At 34.4% G+C, this 15,927-nt stretch overlaps 1 protein-coding gene across 3 annotated transcripts in view; it reads right to left on the reverse strand.

Annotated features, from left to right (window-relative positions):
• The window catches only part of PAPOLG (poly(A) polymerase gamma), a 29,040-nt gene that overhangs the window by 5,127 nt on the left and 7,986 nt on the right, over positions 1–15,927 (reverse strand). The window contains exons 4-17 of one of the 3 annotated variants that reach the window (XM_060605013.2): positions 15,063–15,144; positions 14,726–14,835; positions 13,407–13,460; positions 11,482–11,593; positions 9,352–9,441; positions 7,005–7,143; positions 6,211–6,283; positions 5,324–5,444; positions 4,903–4,987; positions 4,460–4,513; positions 2,793–2,912; positions 1,801–1,910; positions 1,019–1,102; positions 67–179 (exon numbers count right to left, since the gene is read on the reverse strand). In XM_060605013.2, coding sequence (XP_060460996.1) covers positions 1,032–1,102; positions 1,801–1,910; positions 2,793–2,912; positions 4,460–4,513; positions 4,903–4,987; positions 5,324–5,444; positions 6,211–6,283; positions 7,005–7,143; positions 9,352–9,441; positions 11,482–11,593; positions 13,407–13,460; positions 14,726–14,835; positions 15,063–15,144 — 1,221 coding nt within the window. In that variant the 3' untranslated portion in view covers positions 67–179; positions 1,019–1,031. Of the gene's footprint in view, positions 1–57; positions 1,103–1,800; positions 1,911–2,792; positions 2,913–4,459; positions 4,514–4,902; positions 4,988–5,323; positions 5,445–6,210; positions 6,284–7,004; positions 7,144–9,351; positions 9,442–11,481; positions 11,594–13,406; positions 13,461–14,725; positions 14,836–15,062; positions 15,145–15,927 lie in introns of those variants that run through there. The other 2 variants (XM_060604993.3, XM_060605003.3) reach the window with 2 other exon arrangements.

Genomic DNA, 15,927 nt, shown 5'->3' on the forward strand with positions numbered 1-15,927 from the left:
TCCCAGGAACATCTGTCTGAGGGGAACCATACTGGAGAGTTAACATTACAAACTCACCTTTTTCTTCTTTTGAAGAATCTCTGCGGGAAGGTAGTGATGAAGTTGCTTTTTTTTAACATGAGTTGCTTCAATTTTCATCCCTTCCTTTAGCATGTTTATATTGTTTGCCTGTCTGTACACTGTAACAATGTTAGTATGTTAAATGGGCAACTTCTTCCTCAACCAGGAAGTCTGTTTTCTTTTCCAAAATGCATATATTTGATATGTCCCCATAATCTCACAAACATACATACCCACTCTGCTTACAGAACAAGTATTTTTAAAACATTTTCATTTCACAATCCTATTTAAGTACCAACTAGTTTTCCCATGTCCAACTTCTAAGACTTTCCAATAATCAAATCTCATTAAAATGCATGAAAAAAGTTTTTTCCAAATCCTGTTTACTGTTATTTTCCCAAAAGACAATCTCTTCTCATAATTACTCACCCAAGTCTAAGCTAATCCTTATACTAAAGATCCAAGATGCAATACAAGTTGTCATCCACCATGATGTTTCTTTTACTACACTAATCATAGAATATTGGACTGTCAGGAACTATCCAGAAGTACATCCTTATTGTACAGGTGGGGAAATGAGGCTCAAAAGCCCTGAATACTTGCTGATGGTGGAATACACACAGCCCTAGAGTCCCTTTCTAGCACTTTTCACATCTTGTAACAAAGTCAGTTTTATTAACACGAATTATTTAATGTACGTTTAACTGTGAATACCAAATTAGATCATAAGCTTACTGAAGACACAGAGGAGAGGCTTCTTTTGCATAGTTAACTACTGTGAAATGTGGTACATTATCTCCTCGCTTGGGGTCTCAGAATCTCTATCTGGAGAAGAACATTCTATAAATCTACAACAAACAGAGCTTCCCAATCTCCTGCTTTTGGAAAAATGAGCCCAAATTAGAATGGAAAAATGTATATCCATGTTTTCATTCCAGATTGCTTATAAAAGCATCACCAGGAGTGCTTGTTCAACTTGCAGATTCTCTGGCTCCACTCCCAGAGTGTGGGATTCGGTAGTGCCGACGTGATGTACAGGAATCTGCATTTTCATGATAAATGTGAAAGCTAGTTTAGAAGAATTTAGAAAACTCAGATAAGCCAAGCCAAAAATATTAATAGTATGAATGTACACTATTCCAGATTAATACAACTCCAAATTTATAAAAGATACGTTAAGATATTCCAGAGAGCTGTTATTAGGGAGCTAGATGTAAAAGACACTCTTTCTCTGATTCTGAAACCTAATCAAGACTATCAAGTGCACATATCTGCGCACACTGAAAATAAAAATAACCTGTATAGTTTCTTTAGTCTTCTTTTTGTTCTGAAATAGATAATGCCATCACTTGGCACAAAACTCAAGCAGTTCAAAGAAGTCTCCTCACACTATCCCCTAGACACACCTGGTTCCTTGACCTAAAAAGCAACCAGTTCTACCACCTTCTTTTTTTTAAAACTATATATCCTTCCAAAGATATTCTAGGTACTTACAAGCAAATGTGTTTATTTATTTACAGAAATTGTAGCATACTATACATACTGTTTTGCAACTTTAGCCCTACTTAATGTCTTGGAAATTATTTCACTATGCCTTTTTAAAATAGGAGCATAGGTTTTCATAATATGGATGTACACATTCATTTAACCAATTAACAAATCTAGCCAGCCAGATCCATGGCAGATGATACTGTTACAACCAAACTTGAGAACCATAGCTCCATGATGACAAAGTCTTACCTGTATCAGTAAACGACTGTATATCATAGGTCAGGTCTATGTTAACACTTTCTGCATTTTCAACTCTCCGAAAAATTATTCCAAGGAACCACATTGACACGTAATTGTTGCTATAAAATAAAAAAATTTAATTTCCATTTATTTATTTATTATAATTTTACAGATGTCATTTGGTAATTCAAACTCAATCTCCATGGAAACATAAATACAAATTGCAATGGTTTGGCTAAGTTCTTTTTTTTGTAAGTTTATTTATTTATTTATTGAGAGAGAGAGAAAGCATGAGCAGGAGAGGCGCAGAGAGAGAGGGAGAGAATCCCAAGCAGGCTCCGCCCAAAGGCTCAAACTCATGAACTAGGAGATCATGACCAGAGTTGAAATCAAGAGTCAGATGCTTAACTGACTGAGCCACCCAGTCTCCCTGGTTTGGCTAAATTCATTTTTTTTTTTAAGCTTATTTATTTATTTATTTTGAGAGAGAGAAAGTGTACATACATACAAGCAGGGGAGGGGCAGAGAGGAGAGACAGAATCCCAAGCAGGCTCTGCACCATCAGCATAGAGCCCCATGTGGGGCTCAAACTCAGGAACTGTGAGATTATGACCTGAGCCGAGATCAAGAGTTGGATGCTTGGCTGTGCCACCCAGGTGGCCCCCCACCCTGGTTTGGCTAAATTCTTAAAATTGACACCAAAAAACACTGATCAGTTACCCTGTGTTGCAATAAAGAGGATTAAATGGCTTTGAAAGTAACGCATCAAATATATTCATAAAGATGCTCCAAACTTGTGATGGGAGTTTCTGCTGGGGTCTGTGGGCTACCAACATAGCATATACTAGTTTTAATGTAGGACCACTCATGTTCAAATACATAATGTATCATCATCCCCCATCAATGTTTGTTAAATGACAATGTCACAACTGATCTTAAATCATGCCTGTTGTCAAATAACATTATTTAAGAAACACAGTATTAAAAAATATTTAACTTACTCTTTATGATGTTCCTTATTTCCTGGGAATGACTGGGGATTTACATGGGCAAGAGTAATAAATTCGTTCCGTTCCAAGTTTCCAACAAGCACACGGATTTTAGATTCTACTAATCCAACCCTGAAATAGAAGAGTGGACAAAATCTTTCCATATGAAATTTGGAAACTACACCTAAGTAACCCAAAAAGGCATATGATAGCTATGATGCTTTACATGTTCAATTAAAAAAAAAAAAAAAAAAATTCAGTCTAATATATTAGGGACTGTTTAAAATACCATTTAAGTAAATGACAAGTTACTTTGTCAATTTCTGTGTCCCCCCCCCCCCCTTAAAAGAAATGATCTACTTAATGAATTCCTAATCTAAACTACCCTGCCTGTTTAGACCATAAAATAGTCATGATCTCAGTATGAACAAAAACTGTTGATTTTTTTCACTTTCAAATCTTGTATCTAAACCGTAAGGCTAAGATATGTTTAAATCATGTGAACAAAAAAAGCTAATAACTGGCACTAAATGAAATAAAACATGCTGATTTTCATAAAATTGGTACTAGATATTACATTTAAAAAAGAATTCAGTAAAGTCAGATCAGATACTACTAAAATATAGAAAGTTTCATCAGGTATCTGCAACTTTATTTTCTATCTCATTTAACACATGTGACTGCTGTCAGCTATGTAAATTTACAATGATTTTATTAATTAGAAAAACTACAAGAACATTTTTAATTATTCAAACACTTGAAAAAGCTTATACATTGTAATTGTGTGTGCTTCAACAGCACATTTATGAAACACTGGGTTTCTACTCAGTGTTGGTCAGAGAGTAAGTATTTTGGGCTTTGTGGCTATAGAGTTTCTGTTGTAACTATTCAACCCTGCCATATAGCAGGAAAGCAGTCATACACAACATATAAATGAGTGAGTGTGGCTGTATTTCAATAAAACTATTTATAAAAACATGTGGCAGACTAGGTTTGGCCCAGATCATAGTTTCCTGATTCCCAATCTAGACAAATGAAATACGTTGTTTTAGTGAAAGGATTCTTTTCAGTGCCTCTTTAATTATCAATAAAATAAGCACTAAACTTTGGAAGCAAAAGTAAGACAGTATTGTGTTTTTCTTTCCCAGAAGTCAGACCCGAGGAAAGCACAGCCATCTCTGGTGGCCTAATAGCTTCTGCCTAATAGAGTTAGGGATGTCTACACACTGGAGGCAAAGGGCATGAACTTAAATGTACTAGAAAGAAAGCACTGCTCCTTGACCAAAAATGCCTCTCTGTTGACAGAAGCTTTCATGTCCCTAATCTCCTAAATTAAAAGAATATATAAAATATCTTTTCCTTTTAGTTTTGAAGGGGAAACATGATGGCAAGGATGGAAAACTTGAGCCTAGGTATCAGAATTGTTTGAAGTGCCTCACAATTTTGCTTAAATCTGAGAAGTGGCAAAGGCAAAGAACATACATATATCCTTATCCTGTATTACCTCTAATTCTGAAACATTCATTTGATGGCATTTCTTAAACACTGATGCTCCATGGTCATGTATAACAGTCACTAATAAGATTTAATAATTTTAGTGATAAAGTATTTTATAAACCTAAAGCGTCATATAAATGTTATCACTACAAATTTAAGTACAGAACTTGAATATCACTTACCACTCTAGATGGTTTTCTTCTGTTGATGCACTGGCAGTCAATACTATATAATGTCTGTGAAGAATTTTTAGCAACAGTCATGGAAAAAAAAAAGCCAGAAACATTGTTAGGTCTGCTTTTCCATCATTATTTTTTCTTTCTTCCTCCCAATGAACATAAGAACTAATGCAGACACATAGCTTATGAAAATTAGAACACGCTCTGATTTTCACAAAATCAATTCTAGACACTATAATCAAAAATCAATTCACTAAAAACAAAAACACCACTAATACTGGGTGAGATACTACTAGAATACACAAACTCATCATTTAGGATTTCTGCTAACCTATTCTCTACCTCACTTGAAATGTAAGGGACAACAGTCACCCATCATATATTAACTTTGTAAATTTAACATTCTTCCTTAAACACACACACACAAAATGAAAAATTTCAAATACCTATACTTTTGAAAAAAATTTGGTGGCTCAAGTAGTTTGGACCAGTCTGATTTCCCTTGAAGGATTTCATCTGTGACTGCAAGACCTAAATTAAAAACGAGACAGAGACTGATTTTGAAAACTGGCTATTTTATTATCAGTTTCTGTATCAACCTACCCCCAAAATCTCTAACCTCAACAAACTCTTGAGTAAAAAAAAAAAAAAAAAAAAAGAATTTCTCATAACACAAAAATCAATTTCAAACAGATTGGGCTGGTTCCATTTTGGACTTAATATTATATTTTAGAAAACTAACTACTGAAAAAATACATATTTGAAAGAATTTTTAGAAATAATAGGCATAACTGAACTTTAGAATAAAACTGTTGTAAACCAAAAACTTGTGGGAATACATAAAGGGCAAAGGGCCAACAAGTTTACCTTGTTTAAATTCTTCTACCATTACTGTTCGAGTTGAGGTGGACACATTATACGTAGAATTCTGCTGTGGGTAGGCAGGGGTGATTATGGGCATGAGATGATACCTATCTGATGGATTTACCTGTGAAATTAGAAGCAGAATAATTGATCTATTCTCCTATTTCAGTTGTCCTCACTTCATTTCCCCAAAAGTCTGAAGAATATGAAATATAAATTTAATACTACAGTTCCTCAATTCTAAGAAGTACATTTTCCCTCCCCAACTACATTTATTTCTGAAGTCAGATGTGTCTGATAGTCAAAGGAAACTCTGCAGAAGTTTATTTTTCCCCTGAAAAGCTGTTAAATGGATGGTGCATCTTATAAACGATGGTCTCTTAAAACCAAGGAAACACAGTATCAGAGCTGCAAAAAGCATTAATCCAATGGTTTCTCACTCCTCTTTCTGCACCTACTCAATGGGTAATTTCCCCTAGGTAACTCAGAGGAATGAGCACTCAATCTAAAAGCAAATTAAAATGCAAGGTGAGAGTTATGCTAGCTTAGAACCATGAGTCTGCTTTAAATTGCACTGCAAAGTAAATCTTTTATATACTTCAGCACTTTTAGTAATTAATTACTTGTAAGTTTTTAGCAACAGATTACGACATTTTGGTTGATACACTCACTCATCTAGTCTTATGTGGGTGATTTTTAATGACATAACATTTGGATCAGAATTTGGAATACAGGTCATCTTCACCAAAAGACACAGCAGACAGAAGGAAAGAACTATAGCTATACAGAAGGAAGATGAGCAGAAACAAGAGAAATTATCTTTAGATTGCAGTTTAGAGAATCGTCCTTTTCCTAAAAGGTTTAATTAATTTCCATAATAAGTCACATACCCGAGGATCCCAAACAGGCAAATTCAAATTGCTTTCTTCTGGTTGCTTCAGCAGGACAGGATTTGGCCATTCCCTAACATGAATAAGGCAAATTAACTGACATAGGACCTCACTTCAGGAACCATAAAAGTCGTTAGACTCTGTTTCAACTTTCATATGGCAAACATTATGGCTGGGTATTTGGTATTAAAAAAAAAAAAAAAAAAAAAAAAAAAGTGGGCAAGGGAAGGAAGTACACAAAGGAAAAAGCTCCTTATTTTATTTATTTTTTATTATTTTATTTTATTTTAATTTTATTTTTTTAAAAGCTGCTTATTTTAAATGTATCTTCTGAAAGGGCAAAACAAATATTGTTTTGCTCATTAAGCTGTAGCTAATTTAAATCTGAATTTTCCCCTTCCTTCTATTTGCTTTTATGGATTTAACTGATAATTTAAGAGCAGTTAAGAGCTGACATTAACTGAAAATACTCCTAATAAATCCATGCAGTAGCTATGATTATCACCTCCATTTTACATAGGATATGTTAACCTCTACATAGCTAGTAGTCAGCAGAGCAAAATCTATCATGACCACTCTCAAGCTAAAAGCCTACATTTACAGAAACCCTCAATGCCAGAAGAGAGCACCATCTGGTGTCTCATCATTGTCTCAAATTTGACATTTTTAAACTTTTAACTTAAAAAGAATGTAAGACAAGAGAAAACGTCTCTGCATTACTCTTAAATTGCCAAACAAATTTACATACAGGGAGAAGTTAATAAGATAGTGAAAGTATGCCCATAAATACTTACCATTTGGAAAAAACTAAAAAGAACTTATGAACTAAAGTAGAAGCTGCTGCATTTGGATATAATTGGCAAGTTCTTGCAACCAGCATTGCCCAGGAGACACCACCAAGAAATCCCAGCATGTTGGAATAAATACCACGTCCTAGAAAATTAATGTTTTGTTAACTATTGTTAGGATCTACTATCCATGACATTCAACTCTAAGGAATAGGATAACTTAGTTCCTAAGATTGTTGCTTAGTTATTGAAATAACATTACTATCAATAAGCAGACCTTCATGCTAGGCCCACAGTTCTATTAGTAAGCCATTAACTGCATCTTATCCCCCTATTTTGCCCTCCAAAAACAGACCCCTCAGTTCTCTGCCCAAGTTCTGACTGCCCAAGCAGGCTCTACTATAAAACATTGGAATTTCCCACTTTTCAATAGCTATGGTTGAGAAAAAAATGAAAACAAAGAGGAAAGATATCTGGAGGGACTACAAGTAGGAAGAATAAACATTTCATTAGTTATATTCATGGGCATTTAAAAATCAAGTGTAAAGCTGGACTAATTTTAGTATTTTGCAGACTTTGGGTACCTCTCCATAAAGTACAATACACCATTGATAGTACTCATTTTTCTTATGATTGTTTCTTGTAGCAATCTATAAAATATTACCATATTTGATCAAAACTACTAAGTCCTCAATTACATAATAGGACATTTTTTTTTAATGTTTTTATTTTGAGAGAGAGCATGTGCACAAGCAGGGGGCGGGCAGAGAGAGAATCCCAAGCAGGCTCTGAGCTGTCAGTGCAGAAGAGCTCGACGTGGAGCTTGATCCCATGAACTGTGAGACTGTGACCTGAGCCAAAATCAAGAGTCGGATGCTTAACCAACTGAGCCACCCAGGTACCCCAACATAGTGTTATTTTATGTCCCACTAAGCAAGCAAGAGAAAAAGATACAAAAATTTCAATTTCAGATATGTTAAATGGGTAAAATATACGTCTAAGGATTGACAAAACATGTTATGTAATTTAATTTGTAAGGAAAAAAAAATTGTGATATCCCTTTCTTGCAACTTACTTTATCCTGACTATACCAGGTAACTGAGTCCAAGGATAACTCCTACTTGCCTGAGGTCTTTTTAGATATGTACTTCCAACATGGTAGCCACAAGTCATATGTACTTTTTTTTTTTTTGTAATAGCTTTATTGAAATATCATTCACATACCATAAGATTCATCCATGTAACAGATTAAAATTAATGGCTTTTAGTATATTCACAGAGTTGTGCAATCATCACCATAATTAATTCTGGAACCCTTTCACCACCCCAAAAAGAAACCTTTAGCAGTTGCTCCCCTCCTATCTGCTCCCAGTCTTCCCAGACCTAGGCAAATACTCATCTACTTTTTATCTCTCTACATTTGCCTAATGTGAACATTTTATATAAATGGAATTTACTTCAGTCCTTTTTATTGCCAAGTAATATTCCACATTATGGCTATACCTATCACCTTTAGTTTATCCATTCATCAATTCATGAACATGAGGTTGTCTCTACTTTTTGGCTATTATGAAGAATGCTATGAACATCTGTGTACAAATTTTTACATGAATATATGCTTTCACTTCTCTTAAATTTTAATTTGATTAAAAAATTCAGTTTCTCAGTTGCACATTTCAAGTGATCAATAGCCACATGGTTACTTTTGGACAGCACAGAAAACATTTCCATCATCACAAAAAATTTTATCGGCGAGTGCATTTTTAGACTATGTAAAACGTGGTGCCAGAAGTATAGCACTACTTAAATATAATTACAAATTATGAAAAATGTGCTGTGCCAGCTTAGGTTTGGGCCTTTTATGAACAATACCCTATGTATATATATAAATTAGTTCCAGGCTTTACTAGAAAAGTGTTACAAGGCAAAAACAGAAAGAAGCTGAAACTATCACTATAGGCTCTCCACTTAATAACTTTACCGAATACCTACTATAAATTACACTCTGATGGTAATGGGGAGACAAAGATGAATAAGATGGTCCTGCCCCATCGAGAGCATGAAGAACAACGAAGGTTTCACTCCTCAAGTTCTAACTCATTCTGACTGGCTGGCTAAAACCCAAGATGGGAAGTCAGGAGTTTTTAGTTTTCAATCAAGCAAGAAGGAGGTATGGTCACATATCAGATCACCATAACCACTGTACCTGAAAAAGAAACAGATTCTCCAAAATTTACTGGACCTCAATCCCTAACAGTATCAATAGGTTCAGGAATTTTCATATGTGCTTCTATCATTAGTAACTGAAAGCGGTAATTTTACAGTGTAAACTTAAAAGATCTGGGATACTTACGTTTTGCCCATAATTTGACTGCTCTTAGGGTGAGTCTAAAAGTTTCTTTATTTGGCACTAAATGCAAAATTTCATCAGTAACTCTACATCCTGAAAAAGATAAAGCATTCATTTTTCATTATGCAACAACATCCAGTTAATTCAGATGGCTTCTAATTTCCAGACTCTCAAAGGTTAAAAATATCAAAGATAATAAAATGCGAGGGTTTATTTTCTCTATGTATTTGAAATTTAGCACTTTTATGAGAAATCACTTTGCTTTTAAAGAATTAAAAAGCACATGGGTAACGTAATTCAACATTAAAGGAAGACATGGGTCTGAGTATCTTTAGCTTTCTTCAACATTTGACTTTACTGTTAATCAAATGTCCCCAACTTACAAAACTTTTTCCTTTAAAGTAAACCTTATTTCACAAACACTGTGATTTACTGTTGGACCCTGAAGTACAACAAAAATGCAATGATTAAATAAAAGATGCTATAAGCCAGTGGTTCTCGGAAGTGCAGTCTGTGGATCCCCGGGGAATCTGTCAGGTCAACCTACTTTTTTTCCTCCAAAGTTCGTCAAACCTGTTCTTATAATAACGATAAGGCTTTGCCTCTTTTACTGCGTTAACATTTGCACTGATGGTGCAAAAGCAGTGGTGGGTAAAACTGCTGGTACCAAAGCTGTACTAGTAAACAATGTATCTTCACCACTACACATCTGCAGTTAGAAAACAGGAAAGGAACCCTGCAGTGTCTGAAAAGTTTGAAGAAAGCTGAACGACCTGCTTTTTTCAAGGAACAGTTTCACTTAGATTCTAAAACAATGAACAAACAAAGTGAGCCCCTCACTTCAAGGAAAACAAACAACAAAACTTGCTACCAACAATAAAATTGGAGCTTTCAAGTAAAAATTAAAATTTTGGACAACCAGTATCTGCTGTGAGCCTGGCAGCTTTCCAGTATTTAAAGACTTGTCTGGTGAGATTGGTGGGGACATTAATGAATGTGGTACCTTATAAGGTACCTTTTTTGGGGTACCTTATAAGGAAATGTGTGTTAACATTTAGAAGATCCAAATAACTTTGTGAACCAGTGTTTTCCAAACGACTAAGGCATGACTGTATATAAAATCATGTATGGGTAAAAGATCCATTCAAAGAACAAAACAGACCAATAGATTTTAATATAACAGAGTATAAAAAGTTAACTGATATTCAAATTAACCTTAAAAAAAGTCTTTTACTTAGAAATAAAAGGGAACTACTGATACATGTTACAAACATGGATGAACCTCACAAACATTATGCTAAGTGAAAGAAGTCAGACACAAAAGACCACATATTGTATGATCCCATTTATATGAAATGTCCAGAAAAAGCAAATTTATAGACAGAAGGTAGATTAGTGGTTGCCTAGGACTGGGGGTTGGAAAGGAGAATGACCGTAAATGTGTAAGAGGGATCTTTTGAAGATAATGAAATGTTCTAAAATTGGACTGTGGTGGACAACTCTGTGAATATAGTAAAGACTATGGAATTGTACCCCAAAAGGGACAAATTTTATGGCATATAATTATACCTTAATAGAGCTGTTGGAGAAAAAAAAAAAAGACACTGTCACTGGTCAAGTTTTGGTGTAGCATCAAAGAATATCCATAATTTTCTGAAAAAGCTATTAAAATTCTCTTCCTTTTTCCAATATTAAATATTGGAAATATTAAAGAGATTTGCAAAAATGCAAAAAATGCCATTCTCACAGAAAAGATGCATTTATATTCACTTAGAATGGGTTTATTATTTTGAAATAAACTCATACTTTAAAATTTTCTGTTTTTACTTCTAATACAGTAAATACTGACAGATATAACCCACATAAATGGAAGATCTTTGGGGTCCTCAATAATTTTTCAAAGTGCAAAGGGGTCCTGAGACCATTAAGTTTGTGCACCATTACTACAAACAACATTTCAAATAAATGTATCTTTTAAAACGCCTAAATGTGGTCAGATGATCTATATAAAGAAAATCACATCATTTTTAACTGAGTCCAATCCCTTGAAAAGTCCATTAATAGTTCTGCAAAAAGATCTCTTTGTCTAATTGTTTTCAAGCAGGTATCTGAGATTTCTTTTTAGAAGCTTACCATTTAGGCTGCGAATACACCTTATATCAAGGCTTCTCAGTCGAGAGTCGTCTCTTAGATCTAAATTATCTGATATGGTTTGTATTGCCAGTCTTGCAAAGACTAGATCAATCTTTGGAAAGATGAAAAAAAAAAAAAAAAAAAAAAAAGAGGAAAAAAGAAAAAAAAGAGAAAAATATTACTTTTTCTCCTTCTAGTCCATTCTCCCCCCTCCCAACCTTAAAAGTATAAAGTTCTAATTATTAGTTTGGGAAGGTCTACCAAAACTTCAAAAAGCCTATCTAGGCAATCTCACATGGGAAAATCACCAAAGTTCTGTGATGGTAATTAAGTTTGCAAATTAAGAGAAAGCATTTTAATTTAGCATTTATGCTGAGCATTAAAAAGAACATCGAAATCTTATGAGTGAACTTCTAGAAAAGATGGCAGATCCAACACACATTTACATTCACTCCCTATTGAAACCCCATTAAAATACCAGCATAATTTCATTTTGTTTTTTATATTATTTTGTTTTTGAAGGCATCACCCACTAGAACAAAGGTAATAAAGAGACAACAGCAAAAATGATGAAAGCAGATGGGGATGAGTGGTAACTGACTCAGCAGATTTAAGAGATAAAAAATATTATAACCAGGAAAGGAGGAGGCTGTAAATAAACACATAAATAAATAGAAAGGAACATTTAGAAAATAAAAAAGTTATTCTTAAAAATATGACAGCAGAAAGGGAGGACAATAAGAAGTTTGGAAGATGAGAAAACCCCAAAAAGCAGAACAAAAATATAGGGATGTGGAGGTCTAATACACAGAAAAAGGAGAGAAAACAAAGGTAGGAAATCCAACAGAATTCAATACAATTTCCAAGAACAGAAGGACAGGAGTTTCCAAAGTGCTTAAGAGGACTATTAGTGCCTAGCATATTTGGTTGAAAAGATATACCAAAGTATATTATTGCCATGAATTTAACAACTATGAAGCCCAGGAAAAAAAGATCACATTAAGTGTCCAAAGAGATAAAACAGGTCACAAGCAAAGGATGTGAAATCGAAATGGCATCACACTTTTCAACAAAGCATGGAAGGTAGAAGACAATGAAGCAAGGTCTTCAAAATTCTGAGACACATTATTTCCCACCTAGAGCTCTATACTCAGCCAAACTATTATTTTGGTGTGAGAACAAAATAAAGTCACTTTTAAACCTGCAAGATCTCAAAAATATGTGCTCTTTCTCAGGAAGCTAGTGGATGAGTGCCCGTAAAATGACAGGAAGTCAAAAAAGAAGAAACCTCTAGAGAGATGTGAAAGGAAATCCCGGGATGATAGTAAAGAAAGATGCCAGGATGCTAGTTGTATATCATTCATGGAGAATTGGGTGTGGATTCGAACAGCTGAGAAGAGTCAGATATCTTTTTAAGTTGATAATGACAGAACACCTGAGAAATCTAAATCTATTTGGAGATTTAGACAGCTAGCAGAGACTGAGTTTGAAATAGTGTTATGTATAAAAACCAAGCAAACAAAATGCAAAAACAATTATTGACTCCCAAGAAACACAGTGCCACAGAGCAAAGAATGGTAATCTAGTACACATTATGGTCAGTTTTGAACATCATTTATAAGATCATTATAATGTAAATATTGAATATGTTCCAACCAAAATTATAGTAATACAATTATTTTAGATTATGGGAATGCAAAGGGTGTGTATAAAAATCATGGGAGTAGGGATGGAAGCTGGTTCATTTTCCACAGTGAGAAGTCAATAGATACAGGAGAAAGAAAGGTGAGGAACTATTTAAAGACTATTTGATTCTTTAAAATATGTGTCTATGTGAGTCTGACTTAAAAAAGAAAACAAAACTGAAAAAAACCTCATGTATTAAATAGTTCAATTACAAAGTCAGAAAAATATTAAACACTTACTTCAATTCCATCAAATTCAAACTTTATAACAGGTACAAAGGCATCTTCTACAGCCTACAAGAGGACAACGATGACAACACATAAGTAATCCCTTCAAAGGTGTAATCCTTTCTTTATCCTTCCTAAAGTGCCAATGTGAATAATTTTGCTAAAAAGCAAAAATATTCTTGGGTCTCACATTCTAGAAAAATACTTCTACTCTGTGATTGTGTTATTTAAGACACACAAAATGTCAAGACCATAGTTATCAAATTTATTATCCTCCTAAAAATCTTCATCAGAAACTAGCAGGCAGAACTGCTATCATCTGGGTACTTACTATTTGTTGAGATTAAATTGAAAACTGATTATTTACAAAGGGCACTAGTACTGGAAATAAACATGACCAGAGCTCATGATTTAATCTGTTAGAAAAATACAATCAATATAATTTGATTTAGTAGAAACCGATGTCTTTCTGAGCTTTCCTTAATTCCTCAGCCTAACAAATTCTTAACCTCCTTCTCCATTCCCAGATACCCAAATAATGCAGATCCTTTCAACTCACCTTATCCTAGCACTTCAGATAGTATTAAAGCTATCTGTTTAATTTCCCCAATCCCTCCCTCCCATAAACGGTCTTATTCACTACTGTATTTGTGGGACTAAGGACAGTATCTGACAAATCACTGGTGCTGAAATTTCATTTGCTGAATGAATGGCTACATATACACAAAGTTACTATTAATCTTATACATAATAATAGCCATCGTTTGATATGCATAAACCATTTATCAGATCTTATAGTAAATGTTTATGTCAATTATCTCACCGATCCTCAGAAAAACCTTGTAACAAGTTATCAGTACATCTCCATTTTACAGCTGAGGAAACTAGGCTCAAAGAGAATAGGTAACTTAAAATCTAAAAGTTAATATGTGGTAGATTCCAGATTCAAACCCAGGTTTGTATAACTGTAAAGCCCATGTTTTCAATCATTTGTTATTTTAATAAAATGTAGCGGCTTCCTCTTTTTTAAAATTAAAAAAAATTTTTTTAATGTTTATTTATTTGAGAGAGAGAGCGCAAGTGGCAGAGGGGCATAGAGAGAGGGAGACACAGAATCCAAAGCAGGCCCCAGGCTTTGAGATGTCAATATAGAGCCCATGGCAGGGCTTGAACTCACCAACTGCGAGACCATGACCTGGGCCAAAGTCGGATGTTTAACCGACTAAGCCACCGAGGTCCCCCAGATGTAGTGACTTCTTAAATATTTTGACAACCGTAAGGCCTAGCTTTTCTTAATAAGTTCAAAATATTAAATACTAAAGGATACTTACTCTTAAGTTTCTAATGCCATCTTGATGTTTCAATTTTTCAAAAAAAGACTGAAAAAAATCAGATCTCTCCACATGTCTTGGAGCTACACAAAGTGCATCAATATCAGCTCCTGCAAATCAAAGTTATTTCTAGTCAACAAGAGTAAAGTATGCTTTTGTTAAAGTATATACAAACATGTACAGAAGAAAATATGTAAAATGAATACAGGAAAGCATTAACGATGATTAGCTGAGTAGTGAGATAATGGGTATTTTCCTCTTCTTTACTTTCAAATTATGAATAAATAAGAGCTTGTTACTGAAAGTTCTTATCAGTAGAACAAAGAAAAGCAATTACCTTTGGTGTGTACTCCAAGCCTGTAGGAGCCAAACGTGAAAATCTTACCACCAACAGTAGCCACGACAGAAGGTGGGAGGTTCTAAAATTAAATTAAATTAAATTAAATTAAACAAATGGCATTCCATTTTTCAAATTTTTTAGCATAAAAATTGCCTAAATACTAGTGATATATACTACATTTGTCAACTTAGGTAAATTGAGATTTGTGAAAGTACTTCAGAGCTCTTTTGGGCTGTAGCTTGAAGTAATCAGAGTATTTCCTGAGGGAAGATAAAACAAATTCATGCATGCACAAATCTCTATGAAAAACATTTTTTATCACTTGACCTTACTTGTCCCCTTCCAATGGCCTGTCTTTCAATGGCTCCATCACTTAGAAGTCACCAAGGAGGTCTTAAGCACCAAACTAATGCACTTTCAGTTCTTTCCAGTACCATACACTTAACTGACTCCATTTCCCCTTTAGTTATTGCGACAAATATGCTTAATTTCTTTATTCTAGCTTTGCAACCTTTCTGTAAGAAAGTGGAGCCATTCTTGACATGATCTCCTTACGACCTAATCTAACAACTTTAATAAAATCTTTTAGACTGTACCAGAATTATAAGGCTACTTTTCACCTCTCTCTAGAGCCAATTCTAACTTCCCCTTCGGTATTTTCACTCAGACATTCTGATCCACTTCAATAGCCATGCTTGAAACAAAATATTCTTCCTATGATAAACAGGTATCCTGTCTGATTTCTCTTTCTGTTCCTCATTCTCCTTACCACCTGTTACCTATAGTCATTATTCTTCTTGGCTTACCAATTTGTAGTTTATATCCCTCACATGTCACCTCCTTTCTATTCAACTACTACCCC

The sequence above is a fragment of the Panthera onca genome, chromosome A3, assembly GCF_046562875.1.
Source record: "Panthera onca isolate mPanOnc1 chromosome A3, mPanOnc1 haplotype 2, whole genome shotgun sequence".
NCBI lineage: Eukaryota > Metazoa > Chordata > Mammalia > Carnivora > Felidae > Panthera > Panthera onca.